The sequence below is a fragment of the Castor canadensis genome, chromosome 7, assembly GCF_047511655.1.
Source record: "Castor canadensis chromosome 7, mCasCan1.hap1v2, whole genome shotgun sequence".
NCBI lineage: Eukaryota > Metazoa > Chordata > Mammalia > Rodentia > Castoridae > Castor > Castor canadensis.
Genome location: NC_133392.1, coordinates 31765061 through 31784126, shown reverse-complemented (window position 1 = coordinate 31784126; position 19066 = coordinate 31765061). Strand labels below are relative to the sequence as shown.

The following is a 19066-nucleotide window of genomic DNA, read 5'->3' as shown; positions in this document are numbered from 1 at the left end:
CTATTTCCTTGGGGTGTGTGTGTGTGGGGGTGTTGAGAACCCTTAGGACAATGAAATATTAACACACCAACTGAATGTCTTCTCTGTTGGTTACCCTGACCAAATCTTTAGTCCCAGTGGAATCAATGCATGCTTTAACAAGTAAGATACCAGTAGATCCCCAACCCTAAGTTTCTTTCTCTCCCCTCCATTCTGATGGTGCCGGAGGCACCATGACCCATACCCCTTTGCCATGGGAGGACAGGAAGTAGGCAATGTGCAAAGGTGATCACATGCTCTCACTAAGCAGCTGGCTCTCACACAAGAACTCTCTCCCTTGTCTTTCAACTAGTACATCTCCTTTCTTGCCTACTGAGAAACCAGACATAGCAACTTGACCCTGGGGAAAACGAGGAAGCCTACAGTGTGCCTTATTTCCACTCATGTCTGACAACTGTGAGTTGACAGTAGTGAGTTTACTTAAGTAACACTCACCTCTCTGCGGATAGAAGCCCAAAGGCTGGGGAGGAAATCCTTCAGCTCCTTCTGTCCGTACACAGCACAGCAAGCATTCTGCCAAAGAAACTGCAGGCATCAGCTATCTACAAACTCAGATGCCTTGGGATATGCAAGCACTTCAGCATAATGGTACCTAAGGGAGGCTGGTTCTCAGCAGAAAAACTGGCAGGATGTCCTAACAGTTTTTACCCAGGCACAGAAAAATAAGAACTCATCCTGACTGATAAAAAAGAAACATAAAGGCTAGAGGGTGTAGTTCAGTGGCAGAGCGCTTGCCTAACAAGCTCAAGGACCTGAGTTCAACCCCCAACTGGTGCAGGGAGTGAAAAAAAAACCAAAAACAAAACACAACCCAGCAGTCTTTCTTCAGTTTCCACTAAGTTATTATACGATAAGACAATATGCAGCTAGAGGCTTTAGGTCAGCACAAAGGCCCAAATCCTGCCAATCCTCCTTGGCTGTCCAAGAATCTGTGTCTTCTAGTATTCTTAACTGTATAGGCAGCTGGAGCCTGCAAGGAGAAAAATCACTCACCAGAGTCTGCAGGGAATCCAGTTTTGCACTCATAATCTCAGAATCTACTTTCTCAATTAGCAGGGGCAACAGGAACTATGGTAGAAAAGGAAGAACTTAAGCCTGAGAAGGTAAAATCTGAGTTATACCAAGGTTAGCTGTGTCCTTTCTATCACTAAACCCAAGTAACAGGTACTATGTGAAGGAGCAATACTCAAGTCAGGAGTTGTGACTGTAAGCTAACCTTCCTGTTAAGTTGTGGCCAGAACCCCAGCTACCTAAAAAACGGGCAAGTTGGCAAAGCTAGAGGACTTCAAAAGACAGCACCATCTAGAAACAGGATTATACATTAAAAGACGAGATGGTAGAGTTTTCTTTCTTTTTTCTTGGCACTGGGGTTTGAACTCAGGGACTTGAGCTTGCTAAGCAGGTGCTGTACCACTCGAGCCACACCACCAGCCCAAGATGCTAAAATTTTCTGTATCAAAAGTCTCAAGAGGGCTAGCAGAGTGGCTCAAGTGGTAGAGAACCTGCCTAGCAAGTGAGGCCCTGTATTCAAACCCCAGTACTGCCAAAAGGAAAAAAAAAAAAAGCTCCACATACTTGCCACACCAGATTCCTGTAGGGTGTTGTATCCTAAAATGTACACTAGATCTTTTCTTTCTCCCCATGCTTTTACTGTCTTTTCTTCAGAGTGTTCTCTAGGCAGAGACTATATACTGTGACCTTGCCTAGACCCACCTCAGCAAATTGTGGTGTAGAAGCCATTACAGCTCGAAGACTCAAGATGAGATCGTCTCTCTGGATACCATGGGAATCATTAGGTGGCTGGAAAGGGAGAAGGATCATGGGTTTGTACAACTTTTCAGACAACTCTTCAACATAGGCTTGAACCCGGCAAGCTTGCACATTAGGGTGCTATCTTAACTCAATTTAGCACAGTAGTATGATGTGAGGACCTAGTAAGGAACATGCTGACTCTTTTGCGGTAGAGGTTTGAACTCAAGGGTTTCATGGTTGCTAGACTGGTGCTCTATCACATGAACCACTACACCAACCCTTTTTTGTGTTGGGTATTTTGGAGATAGGGTCTCACAAACTATTTGCCCAGGCTAGCTTTGAACTGTGATCCTCCTGATCTCTGCTTCCTGAGTAGCTAGGATTACAGGATGAGGTACTGGCACCTTACTTTTATGTGATCCTCAGAATTTTTTGCCTTTTAGTGATTTACTTATTTGGTGGTACTGGGGTTTGAACACAGGACCTCGTGCTTGCTAGGCAGGCACTCTACCACTTCAATCATTTATTTTTCAGGTAGGGTCTTGAGTTTTTGCCCAGGGCCAGCCTCAAACAATGATCCTCTTATTAGCTACTTGAGCAGTTAAGATTGGGGAATCCCAGATTGAGGTCAGCCTGGGGCAAACAGTTCACCAGACCCTTCTCTAAAATAATCAAAGCAAAATGGACTGAAGGTGTGGCTCAAGTAGTAGAATGGATGCTTTGCAAATGTGAAATCCTGAGTTCAATCTGTAGTTCTCCCCAACCCCCAAAGAAAGAAGGTGGCCTCCCTACCTTTTATACTGGGTTGGTCCCAAACCACAATCCTTCTGATCTCCTGAGTAGCTGGGATTATAGGCATGGGACACCACTCTAGACCTTATTTTTGTGGTGCTTGGGACTGAACCCAGAGCCTTATGTAGAGCCTCACCAAGGGCTCTATTACCGAGTCACATCCCCAGCCTTAGGTATTTATTTATTTTTATCTGACCACACATTTTCTATATTACTAAATATAGAGATAAGCACTCCTAACTTTCCGGTTTATTACTTTCTTCTCTGTATATATGTATTACTATTGCTATGTGTTAGTATACACTGTTTCTCTATGCATGAATACTTAAAAAAATGTGATTGGCTTTTACATATTGGCTTGTAATCTATTTTTTCACTTAATACATTAAGAGCATTTGAAGTGGTAATATTCTTTCATAACACCAATTTTAGTGGCTGATACTATTTCATTATGTGGTTGAGTCAGTTTATACAGTTCTTTTTTGATAGCCACATTTTATCTTTTTACCTGTATAAACATCTGTAAATCTGACAACATAAAAAGCATTGATGATTTCTGTGTCAACATGGCAAACGGAAAACAAGAATCAGATTTTCATTTTCTCCTTTGGAAATTGTACCAAAAATACACTGAAGGGATTTTCTTTTTTTTAAACATAAAGCTAATAGTTGAAGAGAACAGAGTAAGGGATATTATCAACAAATTTTTCAAAGCTGAAAGGCAGATGGATAATCAGAAAATGATTTTAACAGACTCAAGACAACAGAACCGTAGGTAGACTTGGAAAGCTGAGTAACTACCATATATACGGCACAATTCATGAAAGGCTTTAAAACTGACAGTTCTAAATTGAAGTGGGGCTAGTGAAGAATCTGAGCTCCTAGACTGCCCCTCCTAACCAGAATGTGGAGATTTACTTTTCTAGAGTAAGCAAAACTCTTAAAAAGTACAATGGAGGCCCTTGGTACTGCACCAAGAGAAGGTCTGTGATAACAGTACTAGCGCTAATGATATTTTCAGTTTAATAATGAGACTTCTCCTGATAGGCAGATCTAAGGTGTTTTTCTAAACTCAGGGCTTCTCTTGCATAGCAGATGCTCTATCTTTGAGCACACACTCTACCTGTGAGCCACATCTTTGGTCCATTTGCTATAGTTATTTTTTAAAATTATTTTTGGTAGGCAGTCACTCTACTACTTGAGCCACTCTACCAGCCCTATTTTTGTAATGGGTTTTTTTCAAGATAGGGTCTCGTGGAGCTGGCTCCTGATCTCTACCTAGGAATACAGGTGTGAGCCATTGGTACCCACCTGCTCTGGCTATTTTGGAGATGGGGGTCTCACAAACTGTTTGCCTGGGCTGGCCTCAAACCATGATCCTCCTGATCTCAGTCTCTAAAGTAGGTAGGATTACAGGTGTGAGCCACCAACACCTGGCCTAGGCCTTTTGTTTTTGAGATAGGAGCTTGCTAACTTTGACTGGTTTAGCCTCCAACTTGAGATCACCCTGCCTTCACCTCTTTAGTAGCTGAGATTACAGGTATACCCCCAAGCCCGGCTATGATGCTCACACTGAACAAGCCCATCCCATGTGCTCAGAGCTTCCACTTGATTTTATAATCCTCACTTTAAAACATTTGTAAATGCTCAAGGATTACCAAAATAAACTGAAAAACCTTGGATTATATATAGGAAGAAGAAATACTAAAAAGTAATACATCATTAATGTTTTTAAGAGACATGAGAGGAATCCATTCCAGAAAAAGAACAGAATGCCATAAAAAATGAGAGATCAACATAATAAATTCTTGGAAATTCAAAACATGAGTGCAGAAAAAATCCTGCTTCATTAAGGAAAACTCTCCTATCATTATCTGTTAACTTTGTTTTGCCTGTAATCCCAGCACTTGGGAGGCTCAGGCAATAGAATCTTGAGTTTGAGGTCAGCCTAAGCTACACAGCAAGACTCTTGTCTCAAAAAAAAAAAAAAAAAAAAAAACCAGAAAACAGACATCCTTAGTATGGCAAAATAAAACAAAAAACCTACAAAGTAAAAACAGAAAAACCTGGTAGCTGAACCAGGATCTTTCAAAATTTCAAAGGCATAAATTCTTCTGAATTATAGCAGGCACTCTACTACTTGAGCCACACATGCAGTCCTTATTGCTGTGGTTATTTGGGAGATAGGGTCTTGCCTTTTTTTCTAGGCTGGCCTGGACCTCCTATTTTATGCTTCCTACTGTAGCTGAGATGACAGGCATATCCCACCATGACCAGCTCCTTTCCATTGGAAGAGAGGGAGATGTTTCACAAACACCCTGTCCAGGCTGGCCTGGAACCAAGATCCTCTCAATCTCATCCTCCCAAGTAATTCCTGAACCTACTTAAATAAGGCTTTGATTATGAAAGAAATGAAAAGAATTTCAGGAGGGAAGTGGTCCCAAGCAACAGGACATCACCTGAAATAAGCTGGTAGGTAATCGCTACTACAAAGAAGACTTTACTTTTTATTTTTAGTTTTTCTTACAATGCTGGAGATCAAACCCAGGGCCTTGTATACATTAGGCAAGTACTCTATCACTGAGCTATATCCCTGTCCCTTAACTGTTGTTTGGTGTGCTGCAATAGAACTGCTTTTACTTCTTCCACATTACTAATGCTTGCAGCACACATAACCATGCAGCCTACACAGTGATGAGACCCTAGTATTTGGAAGAAGGAAAACCAAATGCACAGTTGGAGGAAGGCTCAAGAGGGTCGGAGCAGCCGGGCAATGGTGGCTCATGCTTGTAATCCTAGCTTACTCAGGAGAAAGAGGTCAGGAGAATTGTGGTTCGAAGCCAGCCTGGGTAAATAGTTTTTGAGACCTTATCTCAAAAATATCCAACAAAATAAAAGGGCTGGCCAAGTGGGTCAAGTGGTAGAGTATCTACCTAGCAAGTGGGAGGCCCTAAATTCAAACCACAGGACTGAAGAGAAAAAAAAACGGGTCAGAGTAAATACTTTCTGTATATGCTGAGCTCAATTGTGGTTTTTTTTTTGTTCTATGAATTTGTTTCTATCAGTTGAGATACCCTTTCAAACTACAGAATCAATCCTGTGCATTCCTCAGAAACCAACCAAAATCCTATTTTATCTGGGAGGTCAGTTCCTGCTTACTCTAGCTCATATTCAAATAGTCCTCTCAGATTTATAGCACCACCTACTTTGGCATCTAACCTCAAACTGTTACTTAAATGTTTCAAGCTTCAGGCTCAGGGCATGGCTCAAGTAGCAGAGCACTACCTAGCAAGTGCAATGCCAGGAGTTTGATCCACAGTATCCCATAAAAAGAAAAAAGTTTCAACCTGTAAGGGCAGAGACTCGTGTTTTATAATCCTATAGCCCTCCGCACTAAGTACATTGTTAAGGAACTTAAACAGCCTCCTCAAACATCTGCTGATTTGAATCCTTCCTCTGGTGTCAAATGCTTCTCCACTTTCCAGTTTGCTAAATTAAAAATCCACAAGGATTTTAAAATGTAAAACCAGAGATTGTCTATTTTGTTCACTTGTATGCTCAGTGCCTAGAATAGGAGGTACTCAATGTGTGAATGAATGAATGAATGAATGAAGGTGTTACTTACAGGGGTAAAATCAATAGGGAAATAACAAGAGGTCACTTCAAACAACTCTTCTACAAAGGGTCCTGTGGCAACAGAGAAAGAATGAGGTTGACTTAGGTTCATTCACCTAACATGCCTCAACCAGCTAATTTATTGTTACCAAGACATACCCAGGCTATACTCTCTGGAGATGAGTTCATGAACGATTCGGAAAGCCACCAGAAGATTACGTGGATCCTTTTCCCCATCCATCACCTGGATGAAGCCAAATGTGAAGTCAGCTCCTAGGCCCTTTAGCTCTGGGAAGGAAAGAACAAAGTCATTACTATCCCATGGGATAGAAAGCTGGGCTTTCTCCCATTAGGCCTGCATTCTCTTTCTGCTATTATCTGTTCCCCTTTCCTGCCTGGCAGAGCAGACCTTTTTGGGTTTTTTATTCCCAGAGAAGTACAGTGAAGAGATTATGCAACAATATCTATATATTGTTACAGAGGCAAGAATTTAAAATCTTTACTACACTGGGGAAAAGTGGACCCCTGGTTTCCCTTTATCATCATCTCTTAAGAGAACCACTTCTACATGACCCCCAGGCTAAGATGCATTCTACTAATGGGGAAAAAAGGTAGCAGTAGCATGTGCTTACTCTTCAGATTTTCCAGAAAGCCCTCTTACCTTCTTCCCGGGTTTGCATAAAGTTGGTGATGATACTGTAGACTATGTGTCGGTCCACCTGTGGCAGAGACTTTGGGGGTAGGGGAGAAAGGAAATAAGTGAAGCAAGTGCTCAAAGAATACTTCAGCTGATACTACTTCCTGCTTCACAAATCTCTAAGTGGACAATTCTCTCTGTTTTTCTTTCTTTCTTTCGTTTTTTTTGGTGGGAGGGGTTTGAACTCTGGGCTTTGCGCCTGCAAAACAGGTGCTCTCCTGCTTGAGCCACACGTCCAGTCCACACCTCTGGTTAGTTTGGAGATGAGGTCTCTCAAATTTTTTGCCCAGACTGGCCTCGAACCACAATCCACCTGACCTCAGCCTTTCAAGTAGCTAGGATTACAGGAGTGAGCCACTAGCACCCAGTTTGATAATTCTCTTTATGCCAGAATAAGATCAACCTAAAAGGAACTGAAGAGAGAGGTTATGGCTATTGACTTAGCAGCAGAGCAGTAAAACCAATAGCCCAAACCTATCTCATACATGCCTTACTTTCTCTAGGTGGAAGAGGACACAGGTCAAATATAATGTCATGCATCCTTCTTACCCAACAGGAAAACTAATACATAACCTGGTCATAAAACCTGAAAGTGCTCAAAACTTAGATGGCATTATGTTTTGTCTTCTAATTCTAGTTGTGTTAAGAGTAGGAGGCAGAAGAATACCAATGTGTCTATAATCACTTACTTGTACATGCACCTCCTGGAAGATGGCTTTAAGCACAGAGACGGCCAGCCCTGGGGGCAGGGCCACACACAGGCTCTGGAGGAGAAGGGAAGATATGTGAACACTCAGGGAATTATAGCACTGCCAAGACACAACCCTACAATGGGCCTAGTTAGCTTTAGTGGGAATCACGACATCCTAGTTCAGGAAAAAGTGCTAATAGTGAGGAACATTCACATGGAATGTTTCATGGTTTTGTATGTCATCCTTGCATAGGGGCCATGCTAATCTCTGTATTGTTCCAATTTTTGCATATGTGCTGCTGAAGCGAGCATGAGGAACTTTCTCTAGGTGAGCTCTAGGTGGAGTTCAGTTGAATTCCAGTCTCCCAAAGGGTACTTTCACCCTCCAGAATAAGAAGTAGAGCTGGCCAACACTAACTTAGTCCTACATTTGGGCCTCTGTCCTTCTGCATGTGAAGCCTCACCCCCAAGAGCAAGGAGAGAACTGAGCAAGGGCTCTGATGAACAGTTACACAATGAAAAGGAAAACTCACAAGCGCCCTCAAACCCTGAAGGACAGATGGGATCACAAGATGATGGTCCTTCAGCCGGTTCTCATAGAACAGGATCAGGTGTACCACTGCACAAACCAGATTTGGCCATTAGTTTACGTAGGCATGAAGAGAACTCACCAGCTACGCCCGTCCCTAAGTCTGTAAGGCTATTCCAGTTTGGGTGGGTTTCATTACAATTTTTCTCCTTTACCAAGAGATATATTCCATGCCCTCCCATTTGATTATACTTTGACTTAATGAGTCAGCAAAATAGGGGATTACCTCTTATTACCCATTCTCACGTAAATCCACAGAAAAACCCATTCTCAGCTCCTGAACTGTCCCTCCATAGAACTGGGGTTTATGACTGTTTTCTTTTGTTTTTTATTTTGGTGCTGGAGACTGAATGCAAGAGCCTCAAAAGCCACCACTAAGTTTTACCTGCAGCCCTTAAAAAAAAATTTTTTTTTTTTTTTTTTTTGGTACCGGAGAGATTAAACCCAGGGCTTGCAAACTTTTTCTTAAAGAGCCAGAGATAGTATTATGGATTTAAGGGACATGATTTCTGTTGCTACTACTCAAAACTACTGCTGAGATAACACTGAAAAAATTATCTAAGACTGTATTTGGAATCCAAATGTTTTACATCTCAATTTAAATCTCTGCCAAGAATAGAGACCTGAATTAGTAGTTTATAGATACACTATATCCTTCTTCCCTATAAACTGGCTTGAATAGACATGGGAGGCCTTGGCTTAACAATGTGGAAATACATTCCCCCTAGTAATGCCAGTACCTTCCTTTTCCAGGAGCAAGGGGTGACACTGGAGAAGCACCTGTGACAATAGCTGGATCCCTCGTGCCCGAGTTCTGGGTTCTGGATTCTCCAGAGAGGACCTGGAAGACACAGAGTCTACTATTAATCAGTTCAAACTTCTGAAGGAATAAATATTTTGCAGTTAGTCACACTCACCCCCCTAGGCATGGGAGCAGAGCCATCTCCTGCTAAAAGAAAAAATAGCCCAGGAAGGTGCTCCTGAGGTAATAGCATTACAGATACAAGTAAGGACGGAAGCCTGTAGAACTGATCCCCAGACTGATCTGGCATCATTAGAGGCACATGTGACACCACGACTAACAGAAGATTCTGTCTTCAGGCACTCCCAGATTGGCATCAGATGGGACATTGTGCTTACTCTTTCTCCCCAGAGGTATGATTGTGACATTTCTCTGAAACTGGGCTTAGTAGCTATTTCAGGGCTTAGGAGATGATTGGCAGCTGCAGCTTGTACCAAAACAGGAGAAGAATAGACATATTTTTATAAATTCCTGATTAAGGAAAAAATACTGAGAGCAACCACCAAGGTTGTGGGGATGGAGGAAACACAACACAAAAAACCCCCAAAATGTTGTAAATGGGATTTTAAAAGAAGTTTTACAAAGATGGTCAGGTTAAAGTTTTTAAGTATGTAAGAATATTGATATGGAGCTGGCCATAAGACTTACACTAACCTCAAGGATAAAGGTATATATAATGGGTCAAAAATAAGATCGCTCCTGACAGGATCCCTAGGATAGAAACTTGCATAAAGGTTTCTGTAGAGAACTGTTAATTTACAGCATTTATAAATGGAGTAAGGCACACAAATGCTCATAGCAACATTTTTCACAATAGTCAAAAAGTGGAAACAATCTAGATGTCTGTTAACTGATCAACAGCTAAACAAAAATGTTGGCCATCTATACTATGGGATATTATTCAGCAAGCAAATAAATGTAGAAATCATATATACTGCAACATAGATAAACCTTGAAAGCATGCTTAGTGAAAGCAAAGGTAACCAGCCATGGTGGCACAACTCCTGTTAACCCAGCTACACCAAAAGTGAAGTAGGGGGATCTTGGTCTGAGGCAGGCCCTAGACAAAAGCTACAAACTACCTGAAAAATAAAGTAGTACTGAGGGGTAAAGAGGATCAAGTATGCCATATATATGTATATGTGTATATGAAGAGAACATAATGAAAACCACCAAACCCTGTTTGAAAAATGGGGAGGTGGAATAGAAATATTAATGGCAAAGGTGAGCATGTTCAAGGTACAGTGTATGCATGTATGAAATTATCACAATGAAATCCCCTTGTATTATTAATGTATGTTAATTTAAAAATAAAAAATAAAATAAAATAAAGCAGGTTGAATTCAGACCCCAGTACCACCAAAAAAAAGAACGGTCACAGAGTCCATGATTATATATATATGAAAGTTTCCAAAACGGGAAAATTCATATTGACTGCCAGGGGCTGGGAAGAAGGGAGAAAGGGGAAGGGTGCTAATTGGTCTGTGAGAGAGATATATAGCAGTGACTTCAGTTTTTAAATTTCCACCAATTTTCTAGTTTCCATTGTTTTAGAAGATATGCTAGCTGTTAACAACCCTTACTAATAAGACTTGTCAATTTAAGTGGTCTACTAAGTATGATATATGAGGAAAGCAAATCTTAGATGATAAGCACATATTTTCTCTGGTGCTTTCAACCCCAGATTATAATAATACTGATCTTTCAGCTGTTTCTCCAAGACTTTTTCCTTAGTGGAAATCTGGAACAGGGTCAGTCTCCTGCCCACTCCCCAGACAGAGCCCACAGCTTGTGTGAGTCAGGATGGGCTGACTAGAATCCTAGTGGTTGGGTGAGCTGAAGGAAGTGTATGAGGAATCCCAGTTCTAACTAACAACACTGGATGGCCTTTAACCACTCACCTCACTCCAAAGCTGTGGGCTAAGCCAGGAGCTGAAGTGGCCTACTGTTGTATGTTCCCAAATATTACCTTAATAAGCCTCGGCCATAGAGAACCAGTAATCTTACTTGCTCAGGAGGCAGAGATCAAGAGAATGGTGGTTCAAAGCTAGCCTGGGCAAATAGTTTTCAAGACCCTACCTTGAAAATAACCAACACAAAACAGGGCTAGAGGAGTGGCTCAAGTGGTAGAGTGCCTGATTAAGCAAGTGTGAGGCCCTGAGTTCAAACACCAGTACCACAAAGACACACACACAAAGTAGTCTCAGCCAAGCAACAAGAGACCTTTTTGAAGTGAAGTAATTCAAAGATAGGCTTTGACTGAGGTACTGGTATGCACAGGGGTTTTGGGCTACAGGAGAAATTCAAGTTCCAGGAAAGCAGCAATACACAAAAGTAACTTTTTGAGAGGCAAGAGAACATTCTAGAACAGTGGCTCTTACCCAAGGGCTTCCACCACTTGTAACACTGTATAGCTGCCAGATTTCACATCTAGAGAAAACAAAAGAAAGAAATTATGAAAACAAAAAACAACAGGGTTCAATGGCTCTAATTACTAGTGTTTCCTGCCTAGTACCCTAGCTTTTGTACTATGAGGGCCACTGTATTTGCCAAGAATCCTTCCTAGATAAGCATTACTGCAACGCTTCAGATATGCAGCTTCAAGTATAAAAACTGGAGGGAAAAAAAGCTGAAAAGGGGGCTAGCAGAGTGGCCCCTTGACTAGCAACTGTTGAGGCTTCTGAGTTCAAACTCCAGTGCCACCAAAAAAAAAAAAAAAAAAAGCTGAAAGGGAAGTAAATATAACATCAGTAAATGATGTGATTGCATATCTGGAATATCTAAAAGAAAATTTATTAAGGTGGCTGCTTACGAAATTAATACTACAAAATTAAAAACCTTCACACACATATACACACAATAGCCTATAAAATGACATAAAGGAAAAAAACATCCTACTTATAATAGAAAAAAAGTGGACAGAGAAAATACCTAGATATAAATTTGCAAAAAAAGGCATAAGATGTCACTCCAAAAACTTTCAATTAAGCCTTTGTGTGACATGACCTCATATTGGGAAGGATAGCTATCAGAATGTAGAGAAAAGGGAATCTGTATACATTGTTGTAAGTTGGTACAGTCATTACAGAAAACAATGTGGAGATTCCTCAAAAAATTAAAAATAGAACTACCACATGATCCAAAAATCCCACTCTGTACATATCCAAAAGAAATAATGTCTGCATTTTCATGTTTACTGAAGCATTATTCATAATAGCCAAGATTTGGAAATAAGACTGAAGAAGCGATATGCATACTGATAATAGGATCAGATGTAAAAGCAGAACTGGACATAAATAGCTTATATGGTATGTGGATAGCATTGCTTTTTAGAGGGAAGAAATTTGTTTTTATTTATATCTGTGGAAGACATAGCAGAAAACAATAACCTTGACTGCTCCAGGGAAAGAATGATTAGCTAGGGTTGAGACTTTCCCCTCCCCACCTCCTTTTTTTGGTGGGACTTTACACTTGCAAAGCACGTGCTCTACTGCTTAGATCCACTTCCAGTTTGTTTTGTTCTGGTTATTTTTGGAGACAGGGTCTCTTGAACTATTTGCTTAGGTTGATGTTGAACCACATCCTTCCAATCTCAGCCTTCCAAGTAGCTAGGATTACAGGGGTGAGTCACAAGTGTCTGGACTTTTTTTTTTTTCTTTTTGTTTGGGGTGGGGGAAGAGACAGTACTGGAGTTTGAACTCAGGGCCTAACACTTGCTAGGCAGGAGCTATACCACTTGAACAATGCCTCCAGCCCCCTCTTATATATTTTTTATTTTTTTAAAGACAGGGTCTCACTATACAGCCCAGGTTGGCCTTGAACTTGAGAGTCTGCCTCAGCCTTCCTAGTGCTGGGATTACAGGCATGCTGCTACCCTGTTTGGTCAGAAGTAGATGTTTAAATTGCAAAGACAATACAGAGTTAACACCTTACATGGTAAATTTTAAAAACTATACACATTTGTCAAAACTAGGAGATAAGAGTTGGCACAGGACTATTAACTAAACTCTAGACATTATTCAGGTTTCACTAGTTTTCCTACTGATACCACTTTTCTGTTCCAGAATCTAATTAAAGATATCACATTGCAATTAGCAACTGTGAAATCTTCTGGTCTGAGAAAGTCTTAGTTTTCCTTCTTTTCGTGACCTTGATAAACAATTACTTTATAAAATGTCTTTGCATTTGGGTTTGATGCTTTCCTCATGTTAGACAAGGGTTAAAGGTTTTTGAGAATAGTATCACAGAAGTACTCTTTTCCTCATTTGACATCAGAAGTACAAATTATCTACACGACTTACCACATGGTAGTGTTAACTTTGATCACTTGGTTAAGGTACATCTTTCTGGTGTCTGAACTATACAGTTACTATTTTTCCCTTTCTGGCACTCTCTTTTCTTTTTCTTTTTTTGGTGAGACTGGGATTTGAACTGGGGCTTCATGATTGCAAAGTAGGCAGTCTACTGCTTGAGCCACACCTCCAGGTTAATTTTGTTCTGGTTATTACTTCTTTTTTGGTGGCACTGGGGTTTGAACTCTGGGCCTCAAGTTCGCTAGGCAGGCACTCTTACTGCTTGAGCCACTCTGCCAGCACTTTTTTTTGTGATGGTTTTTTCGAGACAGGGTTTCTCAAACTATTTGTCCAGGGCTGGCTTTGAACTGTGATCCTCCTGATCTTTGCCTCTTAAGTAGCTAGGATTACAGGCATGAACATGAGTGCCTGGCGCTTTGGTTATTTAGACATGAGGTCTTATGAACTATTTGCCTGAGCTGGCCTCTGGATCTCAGTTTCCTACGTAGCTAGGACTGTAGGCACAAGTCATGGGCACTGGGCCTGGCACTCTTTGACATCTAGCCCCGACTCAAGGAGGAGGGGAAGATTAAGCTCTACCTCCTGGAGGGAGAATATCTACCTGTATCATTTGGAATTCTTCTATAAAGAGAATTCAGTTACCATTGTATCAGTGTAGACTCATGTATTTTTATACCTTGGGTTATAATCCAGTAAATACAATCCAATTTATTAGTATCCAATAAATAAAAGTTTCTTTTGTTGCTCACATTATTCCCCCTTCTTATCCACTGAGCTTTTGACTGGCTGCTGTAGCCCATTGATGATACAGCTTTTAGGACCTCTCTGCAGAGAGCAGGGAAATATATGCATGTATTCTAACCCATGTTACACAACCATCTATCACTACTTTGGTATCTACCCATATATATTAAACTAAATAAGACCACACTGAAGTCTCCAAATGCAATTCAGTGCTATAGGGTTCATTCTAGCCTTCCTCTTTATTTGTAATTTCTTTCTCTGACAATGAAAAAAACTGGTTCCCACTGTCTACATTTATTATTTGTTCAACCCTGGTATAGTTATAAATTATTTTCAGAATTGTTAATCCCCCTGAGAAAGAAATCTATAAGCAGAATACTGTGATTCTGTACAAAACTATCTTTAGCCTTACAGTTTCCAGACAAAATATTGTTTTTCCAAAGTCACTTAGGTCAGCTCTTTCCCTCCAGCCCCCTTCAACTGAGAATGTGTCGCAAACTAGTGATATGGTTAGATTCATTTGCCACAGTCTACATTCCCATTTTGGTATGGAAGGGAGACTTCACACTGTGTCCTCTTGTACCTTTTGAATATTGCATCAGGTAAATATATTACTCAACAATTTTAGCAGCAGAAGAGCAAAACACAGACCTAACAGAAGCTTCTTAGTTTCTATTTTCTTTTTCTCTCAAATATGTACGGAGCCATCACACAGAAAATCTGATAACTATATAGACCCTGTCTATAGGAACCATCTGTTTTGATGTATATGATGTCTATGGTTGCACTGTAAGTAGCTTCTATTTTCATGGGGGAAATAAAGAGTAAAAGGTTATCTTCATAAGGGCTCAGTTAATATAGAAGGAGTTCTAGCTAATGAAGGTGTGGTAATAAGGAAATTACTGCCAGCAGCCTATTCTGGATTCCTAACTCACCTACTTCTAAATGTAGGATCTTAACTAGTCACCTCTTGCTAAGAGGAAAAAGTAGAAAGGACTTGAGAACAAACTTGTAAACTTCCAGGCGCTCTTAAGTCTCTAGTCTCAGACCAACAGTTGTCAGCTGAGCTGGGCTTGCTTACTCTGGTACCAGAGTTATGAAGTCCAACCAGCCTGAGGATAGGAGAGCTCCAGTGAGGATTCATAGCTTGTGACTGGCACCAATTTAGACATCAGGCACTCTTAGCCCTACTTGTGCCAGGACGTGGAAGCCCAGCTGCTGCCCCAGCTCCTGAGAAGGAAAAAAATGAGTAGGCTGTAGGGTGGGGGAAGTGCTTAGGCAACAGTCAGGCTCACAGGACAAACAAACCAAGAAACTAATAGCTGTGTTCCATGCCCAATTCCTTAAGTGCAATACTTTCATGAAGAGAAATACCTATTTCTGCTTACAAACCATAAAAGAACATTGTTCCCTTTGAGTGAGTAGAAAATGGTATTTTCTTGGATTTCCCTGGCCTACAGCCTACAAAACTCTGCTGAATAAACCTGTCTAAAAGCTAATTCCAGCAGCAATCACAGAAGGAATTAGCAATTATACTCAGGAAACCATAGGGACTGATTACTGTTAATAGCAAAGGACATCACTGAATTGTTTTTCTTCAGCAACACCATCAAAATCCTCTGTGGATGCTGGCCTACAGCCTATCTTTGAAAATACTTTAAAATTTATAAGTCAAAGACCTATCTGATAGTCTCAGTTAACAATTTTTTGGTGGTAGTGGGGTTTGAACTCAGGGCCTCCTACTTGCTAGGCAAGCACTCCACCACTTGAACTTTTAAAAAATTTTGAGACATGTCTCACTGTGTAGCCCACACTGGTCTTGAACTCCCAATCCTCCTGCTTCAGCACCCTGAATGCTGAGGATTAGGACTACAAGAGTGTACCACTATACCCACCTGTATCTATGTTTTTATGTTAAAAAAAAATGAGGTAGGAGCTGGAGGTGTCAGTGGTAGAGCTTAGTGTATGTGTGGAACCCTGAGTCCAATCCCTCCCTCCCCACCCCCCCCCACACAGAGGTGAAATTTACATAGAGTAAATTGCAAAGATATTTGGTATAAAGTTTGGTGTTACCAAAAGTATACACCTGGTGAATGACCCAACAAAGGTATGGAATGTTTTCATTGGCAGAGAACATTCTATAATGCCCTCCACTAGTCAATTCACACTCAGAGTTTCCCTCAAACTTTGTAATTGAAAATTACTTCTTTAGCATCCAACATACATCAGTGTGAAACCGGATGCTTTAGTACTACAAAGAAGCATCCATTTGCATGTGATTCCTTGCATCCCAATATGTGCATGAACCCAATATGTCCGTGTTAGAGTCTTTACAACTTTCACAAGGATCCCCTATTTGGGTTTTTTTTTTTTTTTTTTTTTTTTGTGGGACAGAGGTTTGAACTCAGGGCCTACACTTTGAGCCACTCCACCAGCCCTGTTTTTTGTGTTGGGTTTTTTTTGAGATAGGGTCTCTTGAACTATCTGCCTGGGCTGGCTTTGAATCACAATCCTACTGATCTCTGCCTCCTTAGTAGCTAGGATTACAGGGGTGAGTCACTGGTGCCTGGCCCCATTTTGAATTAATGCAGCAATGGCATTTTAGAGAAAAAAAAAAAATTTTTTTTTTGGGCAGTACTAGGGGTTGAACTAAGGACCTCCCACTTACTAGACAAGCACTCTACCACCTGATTCTTCCTTTTCATCCCTGTAACGAGACTATACAGTGACTGTCTTCAAAAGACCTTCCACTTTTTTGCAGCATTACAAGAGTAGACCACCATACCCAGCTTCAAGCCTTCCATTTTTTGAGGGGATCATAAAAACATTCTTGAAGTTTTAGACTGTTGTAGAACATTCTGAATATACAAAAAGCCACTGAATTGTTCACATAAAATGGTTAAAAGTGTTGCATTTTGCCTAAAAAAGAGAAAAGCTTGTGCTCCCTTTGGAAGCACATATACTAAAATTGGAATGATACAGAGAAGGTTAGCATGGCCCCTGTGCAAGGACGACATGCAAATTCATGAAGCGTTTCATATTAAAAAAAAAAAAAATCTAAACACAGATCTGCCATATAACCCAGGAATACCACTCTTGGGGATATACCCAAAGGCATGCATCACAGGTTACTCCAGAGGCACCTGCACACTCATGTTTATTACAGCACTATTCACAATAGCCAAGTTATGGAAACAGCCAAGATGCCCCACTATTGATGAATGGATTAAGAAAATGTGGTATTTATACACAATGGAATTCTATGCAGCCATGAAGAAGAATGAAATCTTATCATTTGCAGGTAAACGGATGGAACTGGAGAACATCATCCTGAGCAACGTTAGCCAGGCCCAGAAGACCAAAAATCGTATGTTCTCTCTCATATGCGGACTTTAGATCAAGGGCAAACACAATAAGGGGATTGGACTTTGATCACATGATGAGGCGAGAGCACACAAGGGAGGTATGAGGATAGACAAGAAACCCAAAAAAAACAAAAAACCAAGATAGCATTTGATGTCCTCAATGCAAAGGAACTAATGCAGAAACTTTAAAGTGACAGAGGCCAATAGGAAAAGGGGACCAGGAACCAGAGAAAAGGTTAGTTTGAGAAGAATTAATTTAAAATTTAACACGTATATACAGGAAAGCAATTCGAGTCAACTCCCTGTATAGCTATCCTTATCTCAACTAGCAAAAACCCTTGGTCCTTCCTATTACTGTTTATACTCTCTCTTCAACAAAATTAGACTTAAGGGCAAAATAGTTTCTGCCTGGTAGCGAGGGGGTGGGGGGGGAAGGAAGGGAAGGGGCGGGGAAAAGGGGGGAGAGATGACCCAAACATTGTATGCACATATGAAGAAAAAAAAAAAGCTTCCCAATATTTCATACTTTATCTGGAATTATATCCCTGAAATACACATTACTTTCTTATCAATCTCCATTTGCCCCTTATTGCCTACAACCTGACTGGCATGAGGGCCTTCAAAATTTAGACCCTAAATTCCCTTTAGTCTCATCTTTCATCGTGAAATGCTGACATGTCAAAGCCTTCCATATTTGTAAGCCTGGAAACATAATCCTTTGGTTTGAAATCCCCCTTTACTGCCCTTGTCTGAGGAATTTTCATTCTTCCTTTAAAGCCAGCTCAACCCTGGCGCCAGTGGCTCACGCTTATAACCCTAACTACTCTGGAGGCAGAGATCAGAAGGAGCATAGTTCGAAACTCAGCCTGGGCAAATAGTTCACGAGATTATAACCAACACAAAAAAAGACTGGTGGAATGGCTCAAGTGTCAATGCTTGTAAAGGCTTCTAGGATTCTTCAAAACAGAATCATTTCCTTCCTCTTTTGTATTCCCTCCATACTTCTTTTAAAAAGTTATGTGCTTGTTTTCATGCCACATTTATTGAATATGTTATGTTAGGTATTGTGTTAGGGCTTAAGGCAGACAGGGAGCTTTTAAGGAGCCTACAGTCTGTTGGGGTAGAAAGACTTTTAAAACAATTACAGTATCACAATTCACTGTTACCACAGTGATATAAATAGAAATTGAATTAACGAAAGAAGTAAAATTCCTGGGTTTATGGACCATGGGTTACTAACTTTAAATGATTATTACTTTTTTTGGTGGGACTGGGTGATTATTTTAGCACTTTAAGTTTTCCCAAATGAAAACCAGATTACCTGGAAATACTATCAATTACGCGGTTGGGACTCCTGGGATGAAAGAAGCTAATAAAAGAGTTAATGTCCCCAAAGGTAGACTCCCTAGCATTAAGGAAACAGTAAGTTCCTTTCCCTTTATAGGCAGGCCTAAGTTTTCCTATCCCATTGAAGATGTGCTTTCTAGAAATGGACTTACTAGCACTTCCTAACTCCCCACGTTTTCCTCAGCATGCCAGTAGTTCATGTGGAACACAGAAAAATCAAAGGAGTATTTATGAGGTCACTGACCTAGAAGGTACAATTAGATCTCTGTCTGATGGAGCCGAAGCCTCTTGAGAATCTGGAGTGGCAGCCCAAGGCAGTG

The 19066-nt window shown here is 40.7% G+C and overlaps 1 protein-coding gene and 3 non-coding genes across 7 annotated transcripts in view; 1 reads left to right on the top strand and 3 right to left on the bottom strand.

The window, feature by feature from the left end:
- Positions 1 to 19066, bottom strand: part of Mms19 (MMS19 homolog, cytosolic iron-sulfur assembly component) — a 29953-nt gene that overhangs the window by 8981 nt on the left and 1906 nt on the right. For 3 of the 4 annotated variants that reach the window (XM_020177720.2, XM_020177721.2, XM_020177722.2), the window contains exons 2-11: positions 11359 to 11407; positions 8916 to 9016; positions 8120 to 8205; positions 7585 to 7659; positions 6860 to 6929; positions 6358 to 6486; positions 6209 to 6270; positions 1753 to 1839; positions 1033 to 1107; positions 475 to 552 (exon numbers count right to left, since the gene is read on the bottom strand). In XM_020177720.2, coding sequence (XP_020033309.2) covers positions 475 to 552; positions 1033 to 1107; positions 1753 to 1839; positions 6209 to 6270; positions 6358 to 6486; positions 6860 to 6929; positions 7585 to 7659; positions 8120 to 8205; positions 8916 to 9016; positions 11359 to 11407 — 812 coding nt within the window. Of the gene's footprint in view, positions 1 to 474; positions 553 to 1032; positions 1108 to 1752; positions 1840 to 6208; positions 6271 to 6357; positions 6487 to 6859; positions 6930 to 7584; positions 7660 to 8119; positions 8206 to 8915; positions 9017 to 11358; positions 11408 to 19066 lie in introns of those variants that run through there. The other variant, XM_074078597.1, reaches the window with a different exon arrangement.
- Positions 7795 to 7898, bottom strand: LOC141425199 (U6 spliceosomal RNA). Its single transcript, XR_012450288.1, has one exon. It is a non-coding gene; the product is annotated as a U6 spliceosomal RNA (small nuclear RNA).
- Positions 14728 to 14844, bottom strand: LOC141425378 (small Cajal body-specific RNA 14). The gene has a single exon (XR_012450429.1).
- On the top strand, positions 16973 to 17079 carry LOC141425157 (U6 spliceosomal RNA). Its single transcript, XR_012450249.1, has one exon. It is a non-coding gene; the product is annotated as a U6 spliceosomal RNA (small nuclear RNA).